Source organism: Callionymus lyra, chromosome 12 (assembly GCF_982586985.1).
Source record: "Callionymus lyra chromosome 12, fCalLyr1.hap1.1, whole genome shotgun sequence".
Lineage (NCBI taxonomy): Eukaryota > Metazoa > Chordata > Actinopteri > Syngnathiformes > Callionymidae > Callionymus > Callionymus lyra.
In genome coordinates, this window is record NC_141829.1 from 3,304,823 (window position 1) to 3,332,753 (window position 27,931).

General features: G+C 40.0%; 1 protein-coding gene across 3 annotated transcripts in view; it reads right to left on the reverse strand.

The window, feature by feature from the left end:
- Positions 1–27,931, reverse strand: part of erbb4b (erb-b2 receptor tyrosine kinase 4b) — a 379,990-nt gene that overhangs the window by 64,939 nt on the left and 287,120 nt on the right. For all 3 annotated transcript variants that reach the window (XM_087804856.1, XM_087804859.1, XM_087804857.1), the window contains exons 12-15: positions 22,288–22,487; positions 19,446–19,578; positions 11,746–11,839; positions 4,753–4,907 (exon numbers count right to left, since the gene is read on the reverse strand). In XM_087804856.1, the coding sequence (XP_087660982.1) occupies positions 4,753–4,907; positions 11,746–11,839; positions 19,446–19,578; positions 22,288–22,487 (582 nt within the window). The remainder of the gene's footprint in view (positions 1–4,752; positions 4,908–11,745; positions 11,840–19,445; positions 19,579–22,287; positions 22,488–27,931) is intronic.

Consider the following 27,931-nt stretch of genomic DNA (forward strand, 5'->3'; position numbering starts at 1 on the left):
TTGGAGTACCTGGAGTAGACCTTCACTTGAACAATGGAGCTTCTCTGGGAACATATGACACTGAAGTCATGAATAAGATTTTTATTTTGTTTGTTTTTTCTACACTGGCTGGTTCAACTAGTTCAGTCCAACAACATGGAAGTGTTGTCACCAAGTCAAAGGTCAGCAGTGACACACAAAGACACACAAAGACACGTAAAGACACACAATCCTCACACATAAAGACAACCAAGTGTCATCCATGTCTGTATGTTTTTGATCATCTGAAGGAATCTGAGGTGATTAAAGTCTACAGAGTCTCTGTTACTGGACCACTGTGCTAACAATAGACCACCTAGAGAATATTGTCATGTGTCCTCTTGTACTCAGCATCGTCAGGGGCGACCTCGGTGACACCGATGTTTGCTTTTCTTATCCCGAGTGGTGGAAGAATAAGTGACATGTTTGTGTCTTCGGATGAATCCCGCGATCACAGAAGCCATTTTGACTGTTTGAACAAAGTGATAGTGTGAGTGCACGTGTGTGAGTGCACGTGTGTGAGTGCACGTGTGTGAGTGCACGTGTGTGAGTGCAAGTGTGTGAGTGCACGTGTGTGAGTGCAAGTGTGTGAGTGCATGTGAGTGAGTGCATGTGAGTGAGTGCACGAGTGTGAGTGCACGAGTGTGAGTGCACGTGTGTGAGTGCATGTGTGTGAGTGCACGAGTGTGAGTGCACGAGTGTGAGTGCATGTGTGTGAGTGCACGAGTGTGAGTGCACGAGTGTGAGTGCACGAGTGTGAGTGCATGTGAGTGAGTGCACGAGTGTGAGTGCACGTGTGTGAGTGCATGTGTGTGAGTGCACGAGTGTGAGTGCACGAGTGTGAGTGCACGAGTGTGAGTGCATGTGAGTGAGTGCACGAGTGTGAGTGCACGTGTGTGAGTGCATGTGAGTGAGTGCACGTGTGTGAGTGCAAGTGTGTGAGTGCATGTGAGTGAGTGCACGAGTGTGAGTGCACGAGTGTGAGTGCACGTGTGTGAGTGCATGTGTGTGAGTGCACGAGTGTGAGTGCACGAGTGTGAGTGCATGTGAGTGAGTGCAAGTGTGTGAGTGCATGTGTGTGAGTGCACGAGTGTGAGTGCACGTGTGTGAGTGCAAGTGTGTGAGTGCACGAGTGTGAGTGCACGAGTGTGAGTGCACGTATCTGAGTACTACTACAGAGCCTCTACGAATAATACTACAGAGCCTTTTCAGAGTAATACTACAGAGCCTCTCTGAGTACTACTATAGAGCCTCTCCGAGTAATACTACAGAGCCTTTTCAGAGTAATTCTACAGAGCCTCTCCGAGTAATACTACAGAGCCTTTTCAGAGTAATACTACAGAGCCTCTCTGAGTAATATTACAGAGCCTCTCCGAGTAATACTACAGAGCCTCTCCGAGTAATACTACAGAGCCTTTACAGAGCCTTTTCAGAGTAATACTACAGAGCCTCTCTGAGTAATATTACAGAGCCTCTCCGAGTAATACTACAGAGCCTCTCCGAGTAATACTACAGAGCCTTTACAGAGTAATACTACAGAGCCTTTCTAAGTAATACTTCAGAGCCTCTCTGAGTAATACTACAGAGCCTTTTCAGAGTAATACTACAGAGCCTTACTAAGTAATACTTCAGAGCCTCCCTGAGTAATACTACAGAGCCTTTTCAGAGTAATACTACAGAGCCTTTCTAAGTAATACTTCAGAGCCTCTCTGAGTAATACTACAGAGCCTCTCCGAGTAATACTACAGAGCCTCTCCGAGTAATACTACAGAGCCTCTCCGAGTAATACTACAGAGCCTCTCTGAGTAATACTACAGAGCCTTTTCAGAGTAATACTACAGAGCCTTTCTAAGTAATACTTCAGAGCCTCTCCGAGTACAACAACACACACGCACATACACACTTGAGTTCAACTTAAAAACTATCTATAGAAACAAATGTTGCTCCGACTTCTGCTACACTTTCTTTGGATATACATTTCCGTACATTTCCCTCTTGGCCGTCTGTTGACATTTCAAATATCCCATAAAGTGCACTTTTGACATTTCCTGGAACACTCGAGTGATTCCACCGCCTGCCTGCCTCGCTGCAGCTCCACTGAGTGATAAGAAGATGCAGAGATTGGATTAGTTCTCGCCTCTGACGCCACTTTTGATTTCCGTTCCTCCGGCTCGTGCTCGGCCGCGGCGGCCCTGCTTATGAAGCTGTACCTGTGACAAAGTGTCTACATTTACAAGTGCATTGTTGCGCTCCAGCGAGCTGCTCACTGTCACTCCAGAGGAAGAACACGCCAGGAAATGACATGAACTCCCCGAGGAGTCGGACTCAAAACTGCTGCCGCACTGGAACAGGTTGAGTGTTGAATAAAGTGATCACCGGCTGAACAAGCTGGAGACGTTTGTGACAGAACTAACACTATACGTCTTGATTTCAGACTCAGGTGCCACGACACACACAACGACACACACAACGACACACACAACGACACACACAACAACACACACAACGACACACACAACGACACACACAACGACACACACAACGACACACACAACGACACACACAACGACACACACAACGACACACACAACGACACACACAACAACACACACAACGACACACACAACAACACACACAACAACACATACAACGACACACACAACAACACACACAACGACACACACAACGACACACACAACGACACACACAACGACACACACAACGACACATACAACGACACACACACAACAACACACACAACAACACATACAACGACACACACAACAACACACACAACGACACACACAACAACACATACAACGACACACACAACAACACATACAACGACACACACAACAACACACACAACGACACACACAACGACACACACAACAACACATACAACGACACACACACAACAACACACACAACAACACCACAACGACACACACAACGACACACACAACGACACACACAACAACACACACAACAACACATACAACGACACACATAACAACACACACAACGACACACACAACGACACACACAACAACACACACAACGACACACACAACGACACACACAACGACACACACAACGACACACACAACGACACACACAACAACACACACAACGACACACACAACAACACACACAACGACACACACAACGACACACACAACGACACACACAACGACACACACAACGACACACACAACGACACACACAACGACACACACAACGACACACACAACAACACACACAACGACACACACAACAACACACACAACGACACACACAACAACACACACAACGACACACACAACGACACACACAACAACACACACAACGACACACACAACAACACACACAACGACACACACAACGACACACACAACGACACACACAACGACACACACAACGACACACACAACAACACACACAACAACACACACACAACAACAGACGCACACTTAGAGATGATCAACGTTTCTACATTTGTTTGATTGAAGTATAGTTTAACTGAAAAAAGCAGAAAAAATACACATTATAAATTAATGATATCGTAATATTTCGTTTACTTTAATAGAAGTAAACTTATATTCCTTTTCCCTTTAGAAATCTAACATAATTTGTATTTTCATGTTTAATTGTAAACTATTTTGAGACACAATTTGAAGATGTAACTAATGCTGGAATAAATCTTATCATTCATAAAGTGACAATAGTATGTGATTTAAATGATCAAAACTTGTTTGATGCCTTTTGTATTTATGTAAAACCAAGAACCTTCCGCCTCTGATGATGTCTAATGTTATTATTTACTCTTTATTAAATACTAATTTGACTTGAACATGTTATTTTACCATCAATCCTTTTGTGGTTGAACTCCCGAGAAAACAAGCTCGTCCCAAAGTGTTTATTTCAGTTTAAAAATGATCTTTTTTGGGAAGTATTGTTTAACGTTAAAGATTATTCAAGGGTTTAATCGAGTAGGAGCCACAAACATAACCATTGATTCAGAAATAATAGCCTGGTCCTCTATTTTTATTAACAGGAAACAAAGAATCATCTACTGTTCTTCAGCTTCACCTCGAGGTGTTTTTCTATAATTGTTATTATAAAAAGCTTGAAAACATTTATTTTTACAATTAAAAAAGTTGTGTATTTTACATTCTCTGCTTCAATAACAGTGTATTATTCATTTATATACAGAAATCCAGATTCATTTTAATTGAAAATTAACTAAAAGATACCAAGACAAACACAAGTTTCTCGTTTACGGTTAGAAAATTTTAGAAAACAATAATAATCTCTTAATACATGAATTTAAAGCAGGTTTTTTTTCAACCAATTTGCAGATTTTGTTGACTTTAAATGGACTTGAAGTCTCGGTTTTGTTTCTACTTTTCTAGACTCGTCTGGTGAATCAAATTACGTCTTTACAAAAACATCTATACAAACAGGAACTTAATACTACGGATCAGTTTTTGCTTTAGAAGGGAGACCGGAGCTGAACTTTTGGACCTTCCCTTCACTATAGCGTTGGTCTCACTCTTGATCTTGGTGTATCACCCTCAATCTCTAACCCAGCCTGTCGCCCGGCTTAAAGAAACGGTTCAGTTCAGCGACTTATCCCAGTTAATCATAAAAATAAAACGTGTATTTGACTTGATCTCTCTGTGGAGATCAATAAGTATATTGACCGGCAGAAGATGCGAGAGGCTCACTCACCCCTGAGTGCAGTTGGCGTGGCACGGATGGCACTCGTCGTTGGCTTCGGCGTACTTGAAAATAAAACTGTTGGCGCCCTGTAGGCCGTCTGGACACTTCTCCACACAGTTGGGGCCATCTTTGTAATGCAGGCACTTCACACAGTGCTCGGGGCCCTGTGGAGGACGACAGTACGACGTGGGTTATTGGTTAAAACGACACAAAGAAAGCGACACGACGTACAAAAGAGCACTTCAGTTTTCACGACAAAACATGTCGAATAACGTGAAGGGAAAACACGAGGAGGGCGACAGGATATGCAGAGAAGGACGTGGAAATTCAAGTGTATGGCAGCGAGACACGGTGAGATTAGGACAGCGGGAAGAGAGACGGCGAGATGAGGACGGCGGGAAGACACACGGCGAGATGAGGACGGCGGGAAGAGACACGGCGAGATGAGGACGGCGGGAAGAGAGAAGGCGAGATGAGGACGGCGGGAAGAGAGACGGCGAGCTGAGGACGGCGGGAAGAGAGACAGCGAGATGAGGACGGCGGGAAGAGAGACGGCGAGATGAGGACGGTGGGAAGAGAGACGGCGAGATGAGGACGGCGGGAAGAGAGATGGCGAGATGAGGACGGCGGGAATAGAGATGGCAAGATGAGGACGGCGGGAAGAGACATGGCGAGATGAGGACGGTGGGAAGAGAGATGGCGAGATGAGGACGGCGGGAATAGAGACGGCTGGATGAGGACGGCGGGAAGAGAGACGGCGAGATGAGGACGGCGGGAAGAGAGACGGCGAGATGAGGACGGCAGGAATAGAGATGGCAAGATGAGGACGGCGGGAAGAGACATGGCGAGATGAGGACGGTGGAAAGAGAGATGGCGAGATGAGGACGGCGGGAATAGAGACGGCTGGATGAGGACGGCGGGAAGAGAGACGGCGAGATGAGGATGGCGGGAAGAGAGACGGCGAGATGAGGACGGCGGGAAGAGAGACGGCGAGATGAGGACGGCGGGAAGAGAGACGGCGAGATGAGGACGGCGGGAAGAGAGATGGCGAGATGAGGACAGCAGGAAGAGAGACGGCGAGATAAGGACGACGGGAAGAGAGACGGCGAGATGAGGACGGCGGGAACAGACACTGCGAGAAGAGGACGGCGGGAAGAGAGACGGCGAGATGAGGACGGCGGGAAGAGACACGGCGAGATGAGGACGGCGGGAATAGAGACGGCTGGATGAGGACGGCGGGAAGAGAGACGGCAAGATGAGGACGGCGGGAAGAGAGACGGCAAGATGAGGACGGCGGGAAGAGAGACGGTGAGATGAGGACGGCGGGAAGAGAGACGGCAAGATGAGGACGGCGGGAAGAGAGACGGCGAGATGAGGACGGCGGGAATAGAGATGGCAAGATGAGGACGGCGGGAAGAGACATGGCGAGATGAGGACGGTGGGAAGAGAGATGGCGAGATGAGGACGGCGGGAATAGAGACGGCTGGATGAGGACGGCGGGAAGAGAGACGGCGAGATGAGGACGGCGGGAAGAGAGACGGCGAGATGAGGACGGCAGGAATAGAGATGGCAAGATGAGGACGGCGGGAAGAGACATGGCGAGATGAGGACGGTGGGAAGAGAGATGGCGAGATGAGGACGGCGGGAATAGAGACGGCTGGATGAGGACGGCGGGAAGAGAGACGGCGAGATGAGGATGGCGGGAAGAGAGACGGCGAGATGAGGACGGCGGGAAGAGAGACGGCGAGATGAGGACGGCGGGAAGAGAGATGGCGAGATGAGGACAGCAGGAAGAGAGACGGCGAGATAAGGACGACGGGAAGAGAGACGGCGAGATGAGGACGGCGGGAACAGACACTGCGAGAAGAGGACGGCGGGAAGAGAGACGGCGAGATGAGGACGGCGGGAAGAGACACGGCGAGATGAGGACGGCGGGAATAGAGACTGCGGGATGAGGACGGCGGGAAGAGAGATGGCGAGATGAGGACGGTGGGAATAGAGACGGCGAGATGAGGACGGCGGGAAGAGACACGGCGAGATGAGGACGGCGGGAAGAGAGATGGCGAGATGAGGACGGCGGGAAGAGAGACGGCGAGATGAGAACGGTGGGAAGAGAGACGGCGAGATGAGGACGGCGGAAAGAGAGACGGCGAGATGAGGACGGCGGGATGAGGACGGCGGGAAGAGAGACGGCGAGATGAGGACGGCGGGAAGAGAGAAGGCGAGATGAGGACGGCGGGAAGAGAGACGGCGAGATGAGGACGGTGGGAAGAGAGAAGGCGAGATGAGGACGGCGGGAAGAGAGACGGCGAGATGAGGACGGCGGGAAGAGAGATGGCGAGATGAGGACGGCGGGAAGAGACACGGCGAGATGAGGACGGCGGGAAGAGACACGGCGAGATGAGGACGGCGTGAAGAGACACGGCGAGATGAGGATGGCGGGAAGAGACACGGCGAGATGAGGACGGCGGGAAGAGAGATGTTGAGATGAGGACGGCGGGAAGAGAGACGGCGGGAAGAGACACAGCAAGATGAGGACGGCGGAAAGAGAGACGGCGAGAGGAGGACGGCGGGAAGAGACACGGCGAGATGAGGACGGCGGGAAGAGACACGGCGAGATGAGGACAGCGGGAATAGAGACGGCGGGATGAGGCCGGCTGGAAGAGAGACGGCGAGATGCGGACGGTGGGAAGAGAGACGGCGAGATAAGGACGACGGGAAGAGAGACGGCGAGATGAGGACGGCGGGAAGAGACACGGCGAGATGAGGACGGCGGGAATAGAGACGGCGGGATGAGGCCGGCGGGAAGAGAGACGGCGAGATGAGGACGGTGGGAAGAGAGACGGCGAGATGAGGACGGCGTGATGAGGACGGCGGGAAGAGAAACGGCGAGATGATGACGGCGGGAAGAGAGAAGGCGAGATGAGGACGGCGGGAAGAGAGACGGCGAGATGAGGACGGTGGGAAGAGAGAAGGCGAGATGAGGACGGCGGGAAGAGAGACGGCGAGATGAGGACTGAGGACGGCGGGAAGAGAGACGGCGGGAAGAGAGATGGCGAGATGAGGACGGCGGGAAGAGACACGGCGAGATGAGGACGGCGTGAAGAGACACGGCGAGATGAGGACGGCGGGAAGAGACACGGCGAGATGAGGACGGTGGGAAGAGAGATGGCGAAATGAGGACGGCGGGAAGAGAGATGTCGAGATGAGGACAGCGGGAAGAGAGATGTTGAGATGAGGACGGCGGGAAGAGAGACGGCGGGAAGAGACACAGCAAGATGAGGACGGCGGGAAGAGACACGGCGAGATGAGGACGGCGGGAAGAGAGACGGCGAGATGAGGACGGCGGGAAGAGAGACAGCGAGATGAGGACGGCGGGAAGAGACACGGCGAGATGAGGACGGCGGGAAGAGACACGGCGAGATGAGGACGACGGGAAGAGACACGGCGAGATGAGGACGGCGGGAAGAGACACGGCGAGATGAGGACGGCGGGAAGAGACACGGCGAGATGAGGACGACGGGAAGAGAGACGGCGAGATGAGGACGGCGGGAAGAGACACGGCGAGATGAGGACGGCGGGAAGAGACACGGCGAGATGAGGACGGCGGGAAGAGAGACGGCGAGATGAGGACGGAGGGAAGAGACACGGCGAGATGAGGACGGCGGGAAGAGACACGGCGAGATGAGGACGGCGGGAAGAGAGACGGCGAGATGAGGACGGCGGGAAGAGACACGGCGAGATGAGGACGACGGGAAGAGAGACGGCGAGATGAGGACGGCGGGAAGAGACACGGCGAGATGAGGACGACGGGAAGAGAGACGGCGAGATGAGGACGGCGGGAAGAGACACGGCGAGATGAGGACGGCGGGAAGAGAGACGGCGAGATGAGGACGGCGGGAAGAGACACGGCAAGATGAGGACGGCGGGAAGAGAGACGGCGAGATGAGAGACAGCGAGATGAGGACGGCGGGAAGAGAGACGGCGGGAAGAGAGACAGCGAGATGAGGACGGCGGGAAGAGAGACGGCGGGAAGAGAGACAGCGAGATGAGGACGGCGGGAAGAGAGACGGCGGGAAGAGAGACAGCGAGATGAGGACGGCGGGAAGAGAGACGGCGAGATGAGGACGGCGGGAAGAGAGACGGCGGCGCAGACGAGACACATAAAGCAGGTTGCGCGGAGGAGGCAGATAATAAGCACACAATGACCATAACTATCCGCCTAGAACAGGATTTATGGAGCTAATATAGGGAGGGAGGACAAGAAGCGCCAGACGACCGTGTCCAATCAGCAGAGCTGAAGAATATCTCGCGGCTGAATAACATCAGATCAACACCAGTCAATGTCCAGCACTTCAACACCGTGACAGAATCAACACGGACGCTCTTTTCTAAACTCACTGGACGAACTCGTCACGCGTGTTCCGGGCCTCGGATCAATGATGGGATGGAGATCCATTTAACACTTTTTATATTCACTTCATCCTTTGAATTATCACCTTGAATCAAGTTCATTTTCACACATCCTGCAGGGGAATATGTGGTGGCCATTACAAAGACACCGTTTCTTTAAATGACCTCAAGGAAAAGGTTCCCTTTTTTATTTTATATCATTTTTTTTCATCATCTTTCTTGGAACACCATCATCGTTGACTCTTTCTCTACACTTTAGGTGTTGTGTTTTCGTCCCAGCATCGTTGGAAGTCTAGAGAGAAACTCATATTTCCTCCCTCGTCGTTGAATCTGTTGCGGTTCTCAGTGATTAATTAACTATAAATGAAGTCACTAACAACACGGATGTTTTATTAGAGTATTTTCGTGCTGAGCCAGACTTCTTCAGTTAAACAGGTCAGTCCTCGTCTGAGTTTCAAAGTCTTTTTATTCAATTTGTATTTATTTATTTGATTGGATTTTGTTTTCGAGTTATTGTAAGTATATCTTGTGTCTTCACAATAGTGATGGTTCAAGTTAATGTTTCAAATTTTGATTCGGAATTTTGTTGTTGACATTTTTGTTTTTTAGCATTTCTATTTTTTTTAATAATTTAAATCAATAATTTCTATCCATCTATTCTATTTTATACCATTTATATTCTATAAATCTCTAATATTTTCATAATTCATTAATTTCTTCTACAAACACAATATTCTGAATCCAATAATTAAAAATGTTTCATTAAAAATTCTGTATTTTTAAATGTATAGTATTTTAAATTCAACATAAAATGTTGCTATAATAGAGTCACCAGACAATACTAATAGAGTCCCGAGCTACTGGATCAAACTTGTCATGTGATCATGTGAATATTTGTATATTTGTTAATTGTACATTTAAATCAAATTAATGTATGTTGTACACACTTTGAAAATAACAATATCCGGAAAAAAACATTAATATTCTGTCAGTAATCTTTCCATTAGCTTTGCAAGAACCAGGACACAGTGAACGCGTGAGAATCCTAGAAGATCTGAGATAAGGAAAGAAGATAAGAAGTGGAGCCAGGAACTGATGTAGGCTTGACTACACTCTGACTGGAGAACCTCTCATCATTAGTGGCACGTAAAGGGACGTGTTTGACGTGACAACCTTATCGAACCAAGAAGGAAACTAAAGCAAATCCAGCCTCTGGACAAACACAGTGTCAGGAGGACGTTTGTTTCAAGCAAACACTGAACGTGAAGCATTTCATTAACTGTCTCTGCTGATGGATTTCTTCATCGTCTGGGAGCGAATCAACCGAATCAACACGACCTTCACCACAAACAACTTCACTCATCATCATCATCATCATCTTCTTCATCATGTTCATCTTCATCATCATCATTATCGTCATCTTCATCATCATCATCATCATCTTCATCACCGTCATCTTCATCTTCATCATCATTATCATCTTCTTCATCATGTTCATCTTCATCATCATCATTAACATCATCATGTTCATCTTCACCATCATGTTCATCATCATCGTCATCTTCATGTTCATCTTCATCATCATCATCATCTTCATCATCATCACCATCATGTTCATCTTCATCACCGTCATCTTCATCTTCATCATCATTATCATCTTCTTCATCATGTTCATCTTCATCATCATCATCATCATCATCTTCATCATCATCACCGTCATCTTCATCTTCATCATCATTATCATCTTCTTCATCATGTTCATCTTCATCATCATCATCATGTTCATCTTCACCATCATGTTCATCATCATCATCATGTTCATCATGTTCATCTTCATCATCATCATCATCACCATCATGTTCATCTTCATCATCATCATCATCATCACCATCATGTTCATCTTCATCATCATCATCATCATCTTCATCAACTTCATCATCATCATCCTCAACTTCATCATCATCATCACCATCATCATCATCAACTTCATCCTCATCTTCATCATTATAATCTCCATCATCATCATCATCATCACCATCATCTTCATCAACTTCATCATCATCATCATCATCTTCATCATCATCATCACCATCATCATCAACTTCATCCTCATCTTCATTATTATAATCTCCATCATCATCATCATCATCGTCATCTTCATTTTCATCTTCATCATCATCATCATCTTCATCATCATCACCATCATGTTCATCTTCATCATCATCATCTTCATCTTCATCACCATCACCATCACCATCATCATCATCATCATCTTCATCACCATCATCATCATCATCATCAACTCGTCGACCTCCACGATCTCCGCTCATACATCTGATCCAAACGAGGAATCAAACCCTCAAACTTCTAAAAGTACGGCCTCAAGTCCACTCATCGGGATCCGCTGCAGCCGACCGCGGACGACCTTGACACGGCGCACAAACCCGCGTCGTCGGCGCACGAAGGTCAAAGATTTGAAGCACATTTACAGCATGAATCCCGCAGAAGTCTCTCCAGCCAGGAGGCGACGGCGGCGACATGAATACTTAAAGCTCCTTCAATATTGCAGTCTCTGGGAAAAGAGCTTACCGGACCGTGACAGGTCAAAGAGTCACCGTCGGCGCGCTCGCACTGGGCGTCACACTCCACACACGCCGACCCCTCGGCGTACTCACGAACCTCCCTGAGAGATATGAAGGCAGAGGGGGAGGCGAGATAAAGAAGAGGGAAGTCAGGAGGATGAACACCACGCTTTCTGTGGACTCGTTTTCCGTCTCGTTGACCGGAAAACAAGAGTTTATTTGATGATGTGTTTATAGTCGACGTAAGTTCTAAACGTCTCGTCGCACAGGAGTATTTTCAGTTTAATAAAAATGATTTAACCTTCTTTTATCTGAGCTTTCTTTGAAGCCATGTTTTTAACATCTTCTACAAAACCATGTTTCATTTATCAAATACATGCAGTCATTTAATTTACTACGAAGGTAAATAAGGTTCAAAACAGATTTGATGTCAAAGAAGTAGTTTCTCATACTTGGCGATTTACCTTTTTTTTTTCAAAACTTAAGTTTTATTAGAGTTTTCCATATGAAGGCAAACACACTAAATCACAGAAAATAAAAAACCAACAACGCATGTTTCTTTGCATCTTTCAATATATAAAGTACACACTGATACAGTCCCAGTATTTCCCAGGTGTCGTTGTTGTGTAAACAGACTCCACTTTTTCCATTTTTCAATAAATTTGTCTTCTTGTGTCTTTATCCTGTGGGTTAAAAATTCCATTTCAAAAACTCCTTTGACAATGTGAGTCCATTCCTCCACTGTTGCTGGTTTTCGTATTGTGCCATTTTTTGCTAATGGCCTTCTTAGCGGCTGCCACTAGTATTTTAAATAAATATTTGACTTCCTTGTTTACAATGTTTGAATTTAAGCCCAGGTACAGAATTGAACATGCAGGTGGAATATTAGAGCCTGAGATGTTTTCAACTGCTTCATGCACATCCTTCCAATGTTTCGTGATTTTAGAGCAATATCAGAAAACATGAGCATCGACATTGACTTCGTTACAATCTCTCCAACACGACTGGTCCGATGACTGCTTTTAATTTGTGGTGTAATGAAATATCTTATTACATTTTTCCAGCAGTGTTCCCTCCAGACACGAGAAGATGTCGTTAATGTGACCATTCTTCTTGACTTCTACTGATATGGAACTCTTTCTCCCACTTTTCTTTTACATCATTTGTTGTCTTTCCCTTAGTTTCCATCAATTGCTTGAATAATGTTGAGACCATTTTACACTTCTTGCCGTCATAGGTTCCAATCAAAGTTTGGATTATATATTTCTGTTTTCATTCATGTTTGGTTTCATTTGTTTGTCATAGAAGTCCCGTAACTGCAAGGATCTACTTTAGAGAGTATATTTGTGTCAGTTCTTGGAAGCTCATCATTTACCATTTTTAAAGGATAATAAAGTTCTCAGATATAAGTTTTACAAGTGCACAAATCCACTGCTGCAAGTACACAAAATTCACAAACTCAAGCACGCTTGCGTTTGTTGAGAAATGTGGCGCAAAACGAAAACATACTTATCAATAACACACCGAAGCATCGAGCATGTTTTGACAAAAGGAAGACAAAGAACTACACAATAATATCAACCACAGGATCATAATACCTGCTAATAATAACCAGGTTTTGAGTGAGTTTCCAGTCAAAACCAAGTCTAACGACCCTGTGGTTGATTTTATTGTGTAGTTCTTCTGTCCAGCATGTGTGGAAGGGGCGTGGCCATTGTTAGAAAGAGAAGGCAGGGGCGTGGTCATGCGGCAGCGACTGCCACCGATTGGCCGAGTAACAAACACACTCGATGCTTCGGTCGGTTATTGATAAGTACGTTTTTCGTCCGATTTCTCAGCCGAAAAATTTGCATTTAAATTCGCTTTTATGTTTTAATTTTCTGGTAAGAAATCGCCAAATATTTAAAATCGAATTCTAAAAGTACTGAAAAGTACTTTTTAATGCAATCAAAACAGTTGTGCACCTTATTAATATTCGTATTTACAGTCACGATACAAAAACGGACATCGATATATTTCAGCACTCTTAAAGGTACATTCTTAAAACAGCCCTCTGCCAAGCAGCTCGTTTCTAACTTTATTATAATTTCAGTTACTTACGTCTATAGATACCTTTTTTAGCATTTGAAATGTCACTCATATCAAGTCGAATCCAAAAGACAACAATACAGTAGGCGGATGTTTACGTTTCTCTTATCGTTTTCTTGGACATCGTCTTTTCTGCGCTGATGCTGGCGATGCTACGACTATATATATAATTCATTGAAATGTTACAAAATGACAAAATCATTCAATATTCAATAAATATTCAGTAATATAAAGTAAGATTTTCCATGTACTCTGAACACTATCCAAATTTGAGAAGGACATGGATTAAACATAACGTACATTTATAGTCAATATTAATTTATATTTCAAATAAATACGTCTAAGCTGCAGAATAGAATCGATAGTCGTCTGCAAAGAGTGTAACAAGCAAATCACAATAAATATCAATTTTCTAAGATTTGTTTCTCAGGGGTTGATGGTTCACTTCCAGGTTTTGAGGGAGTTAACCTCTGACCTTTCTGTGTTTGAGTTTCTACGTTCTCTGAGTGTCGCGTGGGTTTACTCCGGGCACTCTGGTTTCCTCCCACAGCCCAAAAACATACAGAGGTTGATGGAAAACTGCAAAATTTACATAGATAAGACCTTGTGTGCTAATGGTTGTCTGTCTTAGTGTGTCCTGAGACAGACTGGCGTCCTGTCCAGGGTGTCCCCTGCCTCTCGCCCTATGATACTGGGATAGACTCCAGTCTCCCCGCGACAACCATAAGGGATAAAGCGATAGAAAATTAATGAATATATTTAACCAGATAAACAATGATTTGTCAAAACTAACACTGATCTGATCCAGCCTTACACCCCAGCTCGGGCTCTGAGGTCTGTGGATCAGAATCTACTTATGGTTCCACGCACACGACTCAGGACCAGAGGAGAGAAATCTTTTCAGGCTGTTGCTCCTAAGCTTTGGAACGATCTTCTCTCTCTTTGCTCTTGATGGATCTACTGAATCCTTCAAGAAACATCTGTGTTTGATGATCTACTGACTCCTTCAAGAAACATCTGTGTTTGATGATCTACTGACTCCTTCAAGAAACATCTGTGTTTGATGATCTACTGACTCCTTCAAGAAACATCTGTGTTTGATGATCTACTGACTCCTTCAAGAAACATCTGTGTTTGATGATCTACTGACTCCTTCAAGAAACATCTGTGTTTGATGATCTACTGACTCCTTCAAGAAACATCTTAAGACGTTTCTATTTGTTCAGGCTTTTCCTTGAATTTCTCGAACTCCTGTGTTGTTCTCAGTATTATCTTGATCTTTAAAGTATGTACTTTTTTGAATATTGTTTTGATTGTCTAAGCGCTTTGTGACCCTGGTCTGGAAAAGCGCTATATAAATAAATATTACTTACTTACTTACTTACTTACATTATGCCGAAATATGGAGACATTTATCAGGAGCTTTATTCCCAGTAATATCCAGTGATTATTTTCAAAGTTAAAGACGACACTCGTCGACGGGCTGCGGCCTCTTGCCGTCGATCACTTCGAGGCATCAAAAGGGACGTTCGAGGCCACGTAGAAGTATCTTCTACCTTCACGAGGTTCAACATCTCTGAGATCAATTCAAATTCAAGCGCCTCCGTGTTCACGTCCTGCGACAAAACCCAGAGTCGTGGACCACGACAGAGGACGCGGGTCTGAGGACTCCTGGCTCCGAGGAAACTGTTCTTCCATAGAAAGATCTCCCGCAGGAGCCTCACTAGATTAATATTAATTAAGCTCCATTTGCCCGGGAAGCGTCCGGGGTCTCCGGGGAGTCCAGCTTTTGTGCGAGTGTGAGTCGCTGCAATCAGGTCCGGCTGCGAGGGTTTTACAAGTCGGTGGTTCCGACGCTGGTTTTCATTAAACTTTCATATGGATTCTGCTGCAAAACATGTTTGGACCTGGTGTCGCGGCGTGTTTGACATTTAAGGACGGAGGTTCGCGGCGTGGACTCGTGCTAATTGATGTTGTTGGAGGTGTTGATGTTTCTTCATGCATGAACGAACACGTCTTTCAATCTTTCATCCTTTTAATTATTTACTTTTTTATAGACGTTCAACCTCTTTTCAGCAGAACTTCTCTAGTGAATCCATACAATGTTCTGAGATTATAAGAGATATTTGTGTGATACATGTATAATGTCCTTCTTATAATAAAAGAAAGACACATTTAGTTTTTCAATCTAATTATTTTAGAGTAAAGAAGTGCAACTCAAGTGTGTATTTGTTTGTGTGTTTTGTTGTATAATCGATAGTCGTCTGCAAAGAGTGTAACAAGCAACTCACAATAAATATCAATTTTTTAAGATTTGTTTCTCAGGGGGTTGATGGTTCACTTCCAGGTCAGGAGGGAGGCAACTTGTGACCTTTCTGTGTTTGAGTTTCTATGTTCTCCCGTGTTGTGTGGGTTTACTCCGGGCACTCCGGTTTCCTCCCACAGTCCAGAAACATACAGAGGTTGATTGAGAACGTCAGGGATATTGTACGTAGATAAGAGTGTGTGTGTGAATGGTTGTCTGTCTTAGTGTGTCCTGAGACAGACTGGTGTCCTGTCCAGGGTGTCCCCTGCCTTTAGTGCAATGAAGATGGGATAGGTCCAGGTGCTGGTCCAGGTGTTGGTCCAGGTGTTGGTCCAGGTCCTGGCGACCGTCATTTAGTCTTTATTTTAGTCTTAATTTTTTTTTTTACTCTCTAGTTACTTTTTAGTTGTACTTCATGCAACACATGGTGAATCTTGAAAGTTAATCTGTTTAAACAAACTTAAAAATTAACTTCTTATATCAAAAATCAATCCAGTTCCAGTCGTGTCCAGAACTCTAAAGCCCCGTGAATCCTGATCGTGCACGAGTAACAACTGAGTGTAGTTTTGTGTTTGTCGCACACAGATGTTCGGACAGAAGCAGGTGAAGCAGGTGACGCAGGTGAACAGGTGAACAGGTGAACAGGTGAACAGGTGAGGTCACGACGGCGCCGGCGTACAGTGGGACAGGCAGGCACGGCGTGGCTCCGTGCGCAAGCAGTGACTGTGACACGCAGTGACACGCCTAGCCCCCCGGCCCGGTGACATGATCCGCCTCCTGGTTTTATCACAGATCCATGAACACGAGATCATCAGAGGCGTCAGAAGATTTGACTCAACTTTTAAATGTTTTTAATCCTTTTTTTATTTTAGAATACATGTATTTTTTATTATTTATTTGTTATTTTGGGAATAGATACATTCAATAATTCCTTCTTCTTCTTTTTTGTAGAATTTAAAACAAGTAATAAATGATACTGAATCAAAATAGAATATATTTATATTTAAGTTAATAATTAAAAATAAAATAATGTAATGTTTAAAATAAATATAATTTCAATTTAAAAATAAAATCCAAGTTTGAAATGTGATGTTAAATTCAACCATTTTATGTTCAAAAACACCCAAAATCAACAAAATTCATTCTATGTTTTTAAAACCAGACGCTTCTTTAACAAACTGTAAACAAAAATTAAAATTAATTTTTTAAACTAAAATGACATTTATTTCCCTTTAATTTTATGTTTTTAAAACCAGACGCTTCTTTAACAAACTGTAAACAAAATAAAGGTCAAACATTTTAGTTCAAATTAAAGCTAAAATGACATTTATTTCCCATTAATTTTATGTTTTTAAAACCAGACGCTTCTTTAACAAACTGTAAACAAAACAATAGTCAAAAATTGTACTTCAATAAATTTTTTCTAACTAAAATAACATTTATTTCCCATTAATTTTATGTTTTTAAAACCAGACGCTTCTTTAACAAACTGTAAACAAAATAAAAGTAAAACATTTTAGTTCAAATTAAAGCTAAAATGACATTTATTTCCCATTAATTTTATGTTTTTAAAACCAGACGCTTCTTTAACAAACTGTAAACAAAATAAAAGTCAAACATTTTGGTTCAAATTAAAGCTAAAAATGACATTAATTTTATGTTTTTAAAACCAGACCCTTCTTTAACAAACTGTAAACAAAAATTAAAATTAATTTTTTTAACTAAAATGACATTTATTTCCCATTAATTTTATGTTTTTAAAACCAGACGCTTCTTTAACAAACTGTAAACAAAAATTAAAATTAATTTTTTTAACTAAAATGACATTTATTTCCCATTAATTTTATGTTTTTAAAACCAGACGCTTCTTTAACAAACTGTAAACAAAACAAAAGTCAAATATTGTAGTTCAATACATTTTTTCAATTTAAAATGACATTTATTTCCCTTTAATTTTATGTTTTTAAAACCAGACGCTTCTTTAACAAACTGTAAACAAAATAAAGGTCAAACATTTTAGTTCAAATTAAAGCTAAAAATGACATTTATTTCCCTTTAATTTTATGGTTTTAAAACCAGACGCTTCTTTAACAAACTTTAAACAAAAATTAAAATTAATTTTTTAAACTAAAATGACATTTATTTCCCATTAATTTTATGTTTTTAAAACCAGACACTTCTTTAACAAACTGTAAACAAAATAAAAGTCAAACATTTTAGTTCAAATTAAAGCTAAAAATGACGTTTATTTCCCATTAATTTTATGGTTTAAAACCAGACGCTTCTTTAACAAACTGTAAACAAAACAAAAGTCAAATATTGTAGTTCAATACATTTTTTCAATTTAAAATGACATTTATTTCCCTTTAATTTTATGTTTTTAAAACCAGACGCTTCTTTAACAAACTGTAAACAAAATAAAGGTCAAACATTTTAGTTCAAATTAAAGCTAAAAATGACATTTATTTCCCTTTAATTTTATGTTTTTAAAACCAGACGCTTCTTTAACAAACTTTAAACAAAAATTAAAATTAATTTTTTAAACTAAAATGACATTTATTTCCCATTAATTTTATGTTTTTAACACCAGACACTTCTTTAACAAACTGTAAACAAAATAAAAGTCAAACATTTTAGTTCAAATTAAAGCTAAAAATGACGTTTATTTCCCATTAATTTTATGTTTTTAAAACCAGACGCTTCTTTAACAAACTGTAAACAAAAATTAAAATTAAATTTTTAAACTAAAATGACATTTATTTCCCATTAATTTTATGTTTTTAAAACCAGATGCTTCTTTAACAAACTGTAAACAAAACAAAAGTCAAATATTGTAGTTCAATACATTTTTTCAATTTAAAATGACATTTATTTCCCTTTAATTTTATGTTTTTAAAACCAGACGCTTCTTTAACAAACTGTAAACAAAATAAAGGTCAAACATTTTAGTTCAAATTAAAGCTAAAAATGACATTAATTTTATGGTTTTAAAACCAGACGCTTCTTTAATAAACTGTAAACAAAATAAAGGTCAAACATTTTAGTTCAAATTAAAGCTAAAAATGACATTTATTTCCCTTTAATTTTATGTTTTTAAAACCAGACGCTTCTTTAACAAACTGTAAACAAAATAAAAGTCAAACATTTTAGTTCAAATTAAAATTAAAGCTAAAATGACATTTTTTCCCATTAATTTTATGTTTTTAAAACCAGACGCTTCTTTAACAAACTGTAAACAAAAATTAAAATTCATTTTTTCAACTAAAACCATCAACTTGTCCCCTTCAAACGACCTGGTCCACGGCGACACTCACCCCTGGAATAAGCTGCACTTCTCCACGCAGGTCCGTCCTCGGCTGAAGGCCCGGCACGACAGACACTGCTCTGGACCGGAACCCCAACAGCCGGCGTCCGAACACAGCCGGTCGCAGGACATGCGACTCTTGGCTGCCGGGACAAGAAAAGACAAACAAATGAGTCGTCGAAACGATCGTCTTATTGTTGCAACACAAACGTAATCGTCTTGTAAATAAAACATGTCGTTTGTGTTTCATGTAAACACCGAACGAGATGCTAAAGACGAACGTCTGCTGTGTTTACGAGGCCGAGCAGCCATTAGCGCTGGAGTGGATCGTAAAGACGAGGATCCGCTGGAGAGATGATCATCCTCACGTCGTCCATAATTCATCGCATTAAATATTGATTCGAGGCGTCGGTTAGCATCGTTCATAGCAGCGTTTCAGCAACTGTTACACAATCCTACCTCTAACGCCACACGTCGAACGTCTCAAGACGTGAAACACAAGCTGCCAAATAGAATCGATAGTCGTCTGCAAAGAGTGTGACAAGCAACAGAAATTATCAATGTTTTAAGATGTTGTTTCTCAGGGGGTTGATGGTTCACTTCCAGGTCGGGAGGGAGTCAACCTTTGACCTTTCTGTGTTTGAGTTTCTATGTTCTCCCACGTGTTGTGTGGGTTTACTCCGGGTACTCCGGTTTCCTCCCACAGTCCAAAAACATACAGAGGTTGATTGAGAACTTGAGGGAAATTGTCTGTAGGTATGAGTGTGTGTGTGAATGGTTGTCTGTGTAAGTGTGTCCTGAGACAGTCTGGCGTCCTGTCCAGGGTGTCCCCTGCCTCTCGCCCTATGATACTGGGATAGACTCCGGTCTCCCCGCGAGACTAGAGAGAGAGCAAGAGATTAAGCGGCAGAAAATGAACATCGTAGTCTTTTAAACGTTATCTCACACATGCTGTAAACAACAATCAAAGTAACATTAAGATCATAAAGGTTTTAGTGTTTATCGTCATAATTACACAGTAATTATCGCTTAAACAACTTTAATTAAGACAGACTCGTTGCTCGAGTCGCGGCAAAACATATTTCCTTTAATTAGACGACGGTCGTGAAAATATGAATCACTTAAGAAAGAACGTTTGTTTATCAATGGTATTAACTGATTTATAATATTGATTAAGTACAAATACACACAATAATGGCTCACAGGATACTTCACTCCAAATCAAAGTAATGTTGTATTTGTTAAGATAGTGTATAATATAAGGAACAGATTATCTTCCAGTAAGAGGAAAATTTAGGGGATTGAATGGAAGTGTTTGATGAAGGAGGACAAACATAAAGGTAAAGATAAATTGATCCAATAATAATAATAATAATAACAATAATAATAATAATAAATAATCAGACTCTTGTTACAGTTAAGAATCTTAAACTGCTTCAACAAGTGACACATTCATTAAAGACATGTTGAATCTTCTTTCACACATTTTACTCTTTCTTTTATCTTAAATCGTTTACTTTTTCTCACACAATTGAGCCATTTCTGGTGTATTTTTCCAAAAGTTTTTGCTCTTTCTTGATCATCCATGAGATCCTGGAGCAACGAGATCCTGGAGCACAAGAGTCTGATTCAAAGGATCCTTCATTTTACCTTCATTTAATCAGGAGGAGATGAAAGAAAGTAATACTTCAAAGTAATGAACGACAAACTCTCGCCTGGATCTCAATTCAACTCCAGGAAAGAAGAATTGTTGAAGAATCTGTTAATAGTATCACGATACTGCGATACTATTTATAGTGATACTAAAGTAACAAGAAAATATGTGTCGTATTGTCCAGTACTTGACTCCGGTGTTGTGATAGTGTAGTAACAAGTATATATGTGTAGTATTGTCCAGTACTTGACTCTGGTGTTATGATAGTGTAGTAACAAGGATATATGTGTAGTATTGTCCAGTACTTGACTCTGGTGTTATGATAGTGTAGTAACAAGTATATATGTGTAGTATTGTCCAGTACTTGACTCTGGTGTTATGATAGTGTAGTAACAAGTATATATGTGTAGTATTGTCCAGTACTTGACTCTGGTGTTATGATAGTGTAGTAACAAGTATATATATGTAGTATTGTCCAGTACTTGACTCTGGTGTTGTGATAGTGTAGTAACAAGTATATATGTGTAGTATTGTCCAGTACTTGACTCTGGTGTTGTGATAGTGTAGTAACAAGTATATATGTGTAGTATTGTCCAGTACTTGACTCTGGTGTTATGATAGTGTAGTAACAAGGATATATGTGTAGTATTGTCCAGTACTTGACTCTGGTGTTGTGATAGTGTAGTAACAAGTATATATGTGTAGTATTGTCCAGTACTTGACTCTGGTGTTGTGATAGTGTAGTAACAAGTATATATGTGTAGTTTTGTCCAGTACTTGACTTTTCTGATATTGATAGAGTTTTATGAAGAAAAAATAAACACGATATATTGTATAAATTCACACCTTGAAACATTTAAGCTTTATTTATTTCTTTAAAGTGAGTTAAAATAGTTCTATATATTATCGGTGTTCATGTAAATTGATGCCAGGATTATTATTCTGCTGAAGGTGAAGAAGTAGAAACACATGATCACAGTCCAGTGCACTCGTGTCCAGGAGGACAGTGTGTGTGACTTCTGACAGCAACAACCGTCTGAGAGGCAGTGGAGTGAGCAGCCGGTGTGTGTGTGTGTGTGTGTGTGTGTGTGTGTGTGTGTGTGTGTGTGTGTGTGTGTGTGTGTGTGTGTGTGTGTGTGTGTGTCTCTGTGTGTGTTCAAACACCAGCCCATAAACCAGACTTCTCATGTGGACTCACAGCACTCTTTGGGGCTCCGGTTGTTCCTGATCAACACCTTCTGGTTGTTGCCGCGGAACAGCCGCGTCCAGTTGACGGTGTTGTAGAAGCAGAGCTGACTGTTGTCGGCGATGTGGACGTTACCAGCACTGATCTCCTGCAGAGACTGAAGCTGCAGCGACGAGATGCCATGTTGTTTCAACACCAGCAGAGATATACCACTGAGAGAGAGAGAGAGAGAGAGAGAGAGAGAGAGAGAGAGAGAGAGAGAGAGAGAGAGAGAGAGAGAGAGAGAGAGAGAGAGAGAGAGAGAGAGAGAGAGAGAGAGAGAGAGAGAGAGAGAGAGAGAGAGAGAGAGAGAGAGAGAGAGAGAGAGAGAGAGAGAGAGGGAGAGAGAGAGAAGGAGAGAGGGAGAGAGAGAGAGACACACAGAGAGAGAGGGAGAGAGAGAGAGACACACAGAGAGAGAGGGAGAGAGAGAGACACAGAGAGAAAAAGAGAGAGAGAGAAAGAAAGAGAGAGAGAGAGAGACAAGTTACACAAGTTGATGAAAACTGGGTCCAAAGATTTAATAGATTTAATATCGTTTATTTCAATGTGATCCATTTACAGTATATCTGTAAAATATTTAACAATAACACTTTGTCTGAGCATTTTTAACTGAAATCAAACAATTTTCAACTGAAATCAAACAATTTTCAAATGAAATCAAACAATTTTCAACTATAATCAAACAATTTCCAACTATAATCAAACAATTTTCAACTATAATCCAACAATTTTCAACTATAATCCAACAATTTTCAACTATAATCAAACATTTTTCAACTATAATCAAACAATTTTCAACTATAATCCAACAATTTTCAACTATAATCAAACAATTTTCAACTATAATCAAACAATTTTCAACTATAATCAAACAATTTTCATCTATAATCAAACAATTTTCAACTATAATCCAACAATTTTCAACAATAATCAAACAATTTTCAATTATAATCAAACAATTTTCCACTATAATCCAACAATTTTCAACTATAATCAAACAATTTTCAACTATAATCAAACAATTTTCAACTATAATCAAACAATTTTCAACTATAATCAAACAATTTTCAACTATAATCAAATAATTTTCAACTATAATCAAACAATTTTCAACTATAATCCAACAATTTTCAACTATAATCAAACAATTTTCAACTATAATCAAACAATTTTCAACTATAATCAAACAATTTTCATCTATAATCAAACAATTTTCAACTATAATCCAACAATTTTCAACAATAATCAAACAATTTTCAATTATAATCAAACAATTTTCCACTATAATCCAACAATTTTCAACTATAATCAAACAATTTTCAACTATAATCAAACAATTTTCAACTATAATCAAACAATTTTCAACTATAATCAAACAATTTTCAACTATAATCAAATAATTTTCAACTATAATCAAACAATTTTCAACTATAATCAAACAATTTTCAACTATAATCCAACAATTTTCAACTATAATCAAACTATTTTCAACTATAATCCAACAATTTTCAACTATAATCAAACAATTTTCAACTATAATCAAACAATTTTCAACTATAATCAAACCATTTTCAACTTTAATCAAACAATTTTCATCTATAATCCAACAATTTTCAACTATAATCCAACAATTTTCAACTATAATCAAACAATTTTCAACTATAATCAAACAATTTTCAACTATAATCAAACAATTTTCAACTATAATCTAACAATTTTCAACTATAATCAAACAATTTTCAACTATAATCAAACATTTTCATCTATAATCAAACAATTTTCAACTATAATCAAACAATTTTCATCTATAATCCAACAATTTTCAACTATAATCCAACAATTTTCAACTATAATCAAACATTTTCATCTATAATCAAACAATTTTCAACTATAATCAAACAATTTTCAACTATAATCAAACAATTTTCATCTATAATCCAACAATTTTCAACTATAATCAAACAATTTTCAACTATAATCAAACATTTTCATCTATAATCCAACAATTTTCAACTATAATCAAACAATTTTCAACTATAATCAAACATTTTCATCTATAATCCAACAATTTTCAACTATAATCAAACAATTTTCAACTATAATCAAACATTTTCATCTATAATCAAACAATTTTCAACTATAATCAAACATTTTCATCTATAATCAAACAATTTTCAACTATAATCAAACCATTTTCAACTATAATCAAACAATTTTCATCTATAATCCAACAATTTTCAACTATAATCAAACAATTTTCAACTATAATCAAACATTTTCATCTATAATCCAACAATTTTCAACTATAATCAAACAATTTTCAACTATAATCAAACATTTTCATCTATAATCAAACAATTTTCAACTATAATCAAACAATTTTCATCTATAATCCAACAATTTTCAACTATAATCCAACAATTTTCAACTATAATCAAACATTTTCATCTATAATCAAACAATTTTCAACTATAATCAAACAATTTTCAACTATAATCAAACAATTTTCAACTTTAATCAAACAATTTTCAACTATAATCAAACAATTTTCAACTATAATCAAACAATTTTCAACTATAATCAAACATGTGTTACTATAATAAATATTAAAGTCAATATTTCAGTTATATTTCTCTTAAAACAATAAACTCATGAAGAAACCAAGTGTTTGTGTTCAACTGCTGCATGAATGTAAACAGCATCTGTTCGGTCGTTGAGTTCAAGTGAGATGTGAAGAACATCTACATATGCAGCAGCAGCTCGACAACACAAGCGACACACACATTACAACACAAGCGACACACACATTACAACACAAGCGACACACACATTACAACACAAACACACTTTCCTTCTCGTTCACTTCCAATCAGTACAGAAGTCAGTCCTGCTGACATTTATAGAGAATTCAAATCATTTTCTTCACTTTAATCACACTTACGATGAATCATGAGCCACACACACACACACACACACACACACACACACACACACACACACACACACACACACACACACACACACACACACACACACACACACACACACACACACACACACACACACACACACAAGTGTTCTAGAGTGGGTGGTTTAAGTGATTCCAAGCAGGTGTGCAAAGGTGGGATTCTTTTTAGTGGAGCCTCTCATCGTCATCATCATCTTCATCCTCCTCCTCATCATCCTCATGCTCATCTTCATCACCATCCTCATCTTCATCATCATCTTCATCCTCATCCTCATCCTCATCTTCATCATCATCCTCATCCTCATCTTCATCATTATCATCATCCTCCTCATCATCATCGTCTTCATCTTCATCCTCCTCCTCATCATTATCATCACCGTCGTCGTCATCATCTTCATCTTCATCATCCTCACCTTCATCATTATCATCATCCTCATCATCATCATCTTCATCCTCATCATCTTCATCATCTCTATCATCCTCATCCTCATCCTCATCTTCATCATTATCATCATCATCATCATCTTCATCTTCATCCTCCTCCTCATCATCTTCATCATCTCTATCATCCTCATCCTCATCTTCATCATCATCATCATCTTCATCTTCATCCTCCTCCTCATCATCTTCATCATCTCTATCATCATCATCTTCATCCTCATCATAATCTCTATCATCATCATCATCGTCATCGTCATCATCGTCATCATCATCTTCTTCATCATCATCTTCATCTTCATCATCATCATCGTCATAATCTCTATCATCATCATCATCATCATCATCCTCATCTTCATCATCATCATCTTCATCATAATCGTCATCACCATCATCATCATCATCATCTTCATCATAATCTCTATCATCATCATCATCATCATCATCCTCTTCATCATCATCATCATCTTCATCATAATCGTCATCACCATCATCATCATCATCATCTTCATCATCATCATCTTCATCATAATCTCTATCATCATCATCATCGTCATCATCATCATCATCTCCATCATCTATATTTTCATCACCATTTTAATCTTCATCATAATCTCTATCATCATCATCATCATCATCATCGTCATCATCTCTATCATCACCATCATCATCTTCATCATAATCTCTATCATCATCTTCATCATCATCATCTATATTTTCATCACCATCTTCATTATAATCATCATCTTCATCATCATCATCGTCTTCTTCATTGTCATCATCATCATCTTCATCTTCATCATCCTCATCTTCATCTTCATCATCTTCATCTTCATCTTCATCATCTATATTTTCATCACCATCTTCATTATAATCATCATCTTCATCATCATCATCTTCATCTTCATCATCTTCATCATCTTCATCTTCATCATAATGGTTCCACTCAGGTGTCAACTCTTCAGCAGCAGCAACAGTAAATGTCAAAAAGCTTCATGTTCTCTTTGGAGAAATCACTAAACATTCCTGATGAATTATTACTTCGGGTTAAAGTCACGTCGCTTTTAAAATGTCAGTCGCTCAAAATGTTTCTCACGAAAATACTTCTCAGCAGCTCACTGAGTGCAGCAGGATGTTTCAATCAACCACCACAATAGTCACGTGTTTGTACATTTTAGTGTACTTTTAAATTGATTAAATAATAAATAAATCATAAAGGGATCATTTTCTTGATTGAATCTTATGCATAGAAAGAGCATGTGTTCTACTCACATGTTAAAGTAAATATATAAGGTCATAACATGGAATATCACAAAATAACGTGGCGATATAAAAAGATAGTGTAGTAATATCACATAATAACATGGTAATATCATAAAAGAATGTGTAATATCACAACATAACGTGGTAATATCATCGAATAACATGTAATATCATTAAATCACATGGTAATATCATCATAAAACATGGTAATATCATCATAAAACATGGTAATATGGTCAATTAACGAAATATGATCAAATTACATGGAATATCATCAAAAAACATGGGAATATCCAATTATAATGTGGTAATATCACCAAATAACATGGTAATATCATCAAAAAACATGGGAATATCCAATTATAATGTGTTAATATCACCGAATAACATGGTAATATCACCAAATAGCATGGTAATATCATCAAATAACATGGTAATATCACCAAATAACATGGTAATATCATCAAATAACATGGTATTATCCAAATATAATGTGGTAATATCACATAATAACATGGTTATATCATAAAAGAATGGGTAATATCACAACATAACGTGGTAATATCATCGAATAACATGTAATATCATTAAATCACATGGTAATATCATCATAAAACATGGTAATATGGTCAATTAACGAAATATGATCAAATTAAATGGAATATCATCAAAAAACATGGGAATATCCAATTATAATGTGGTAATATCACCAAATAACATGGTAATATCATCAAAAAACATGGGAATATCAAATTATAATGCGTTAATATCACCAAATAACATGGTAATATCACCAAATAGCATGGTAATATCAAATAACATGGTAATATCACCAAATAACATGGTAATATCATCCAATAACATGGTATTATCCAAATATAATGTGGTAATATCATAAAATAACATGGTAATATTTTCAAATAACATGGTAATATCACCAAATAA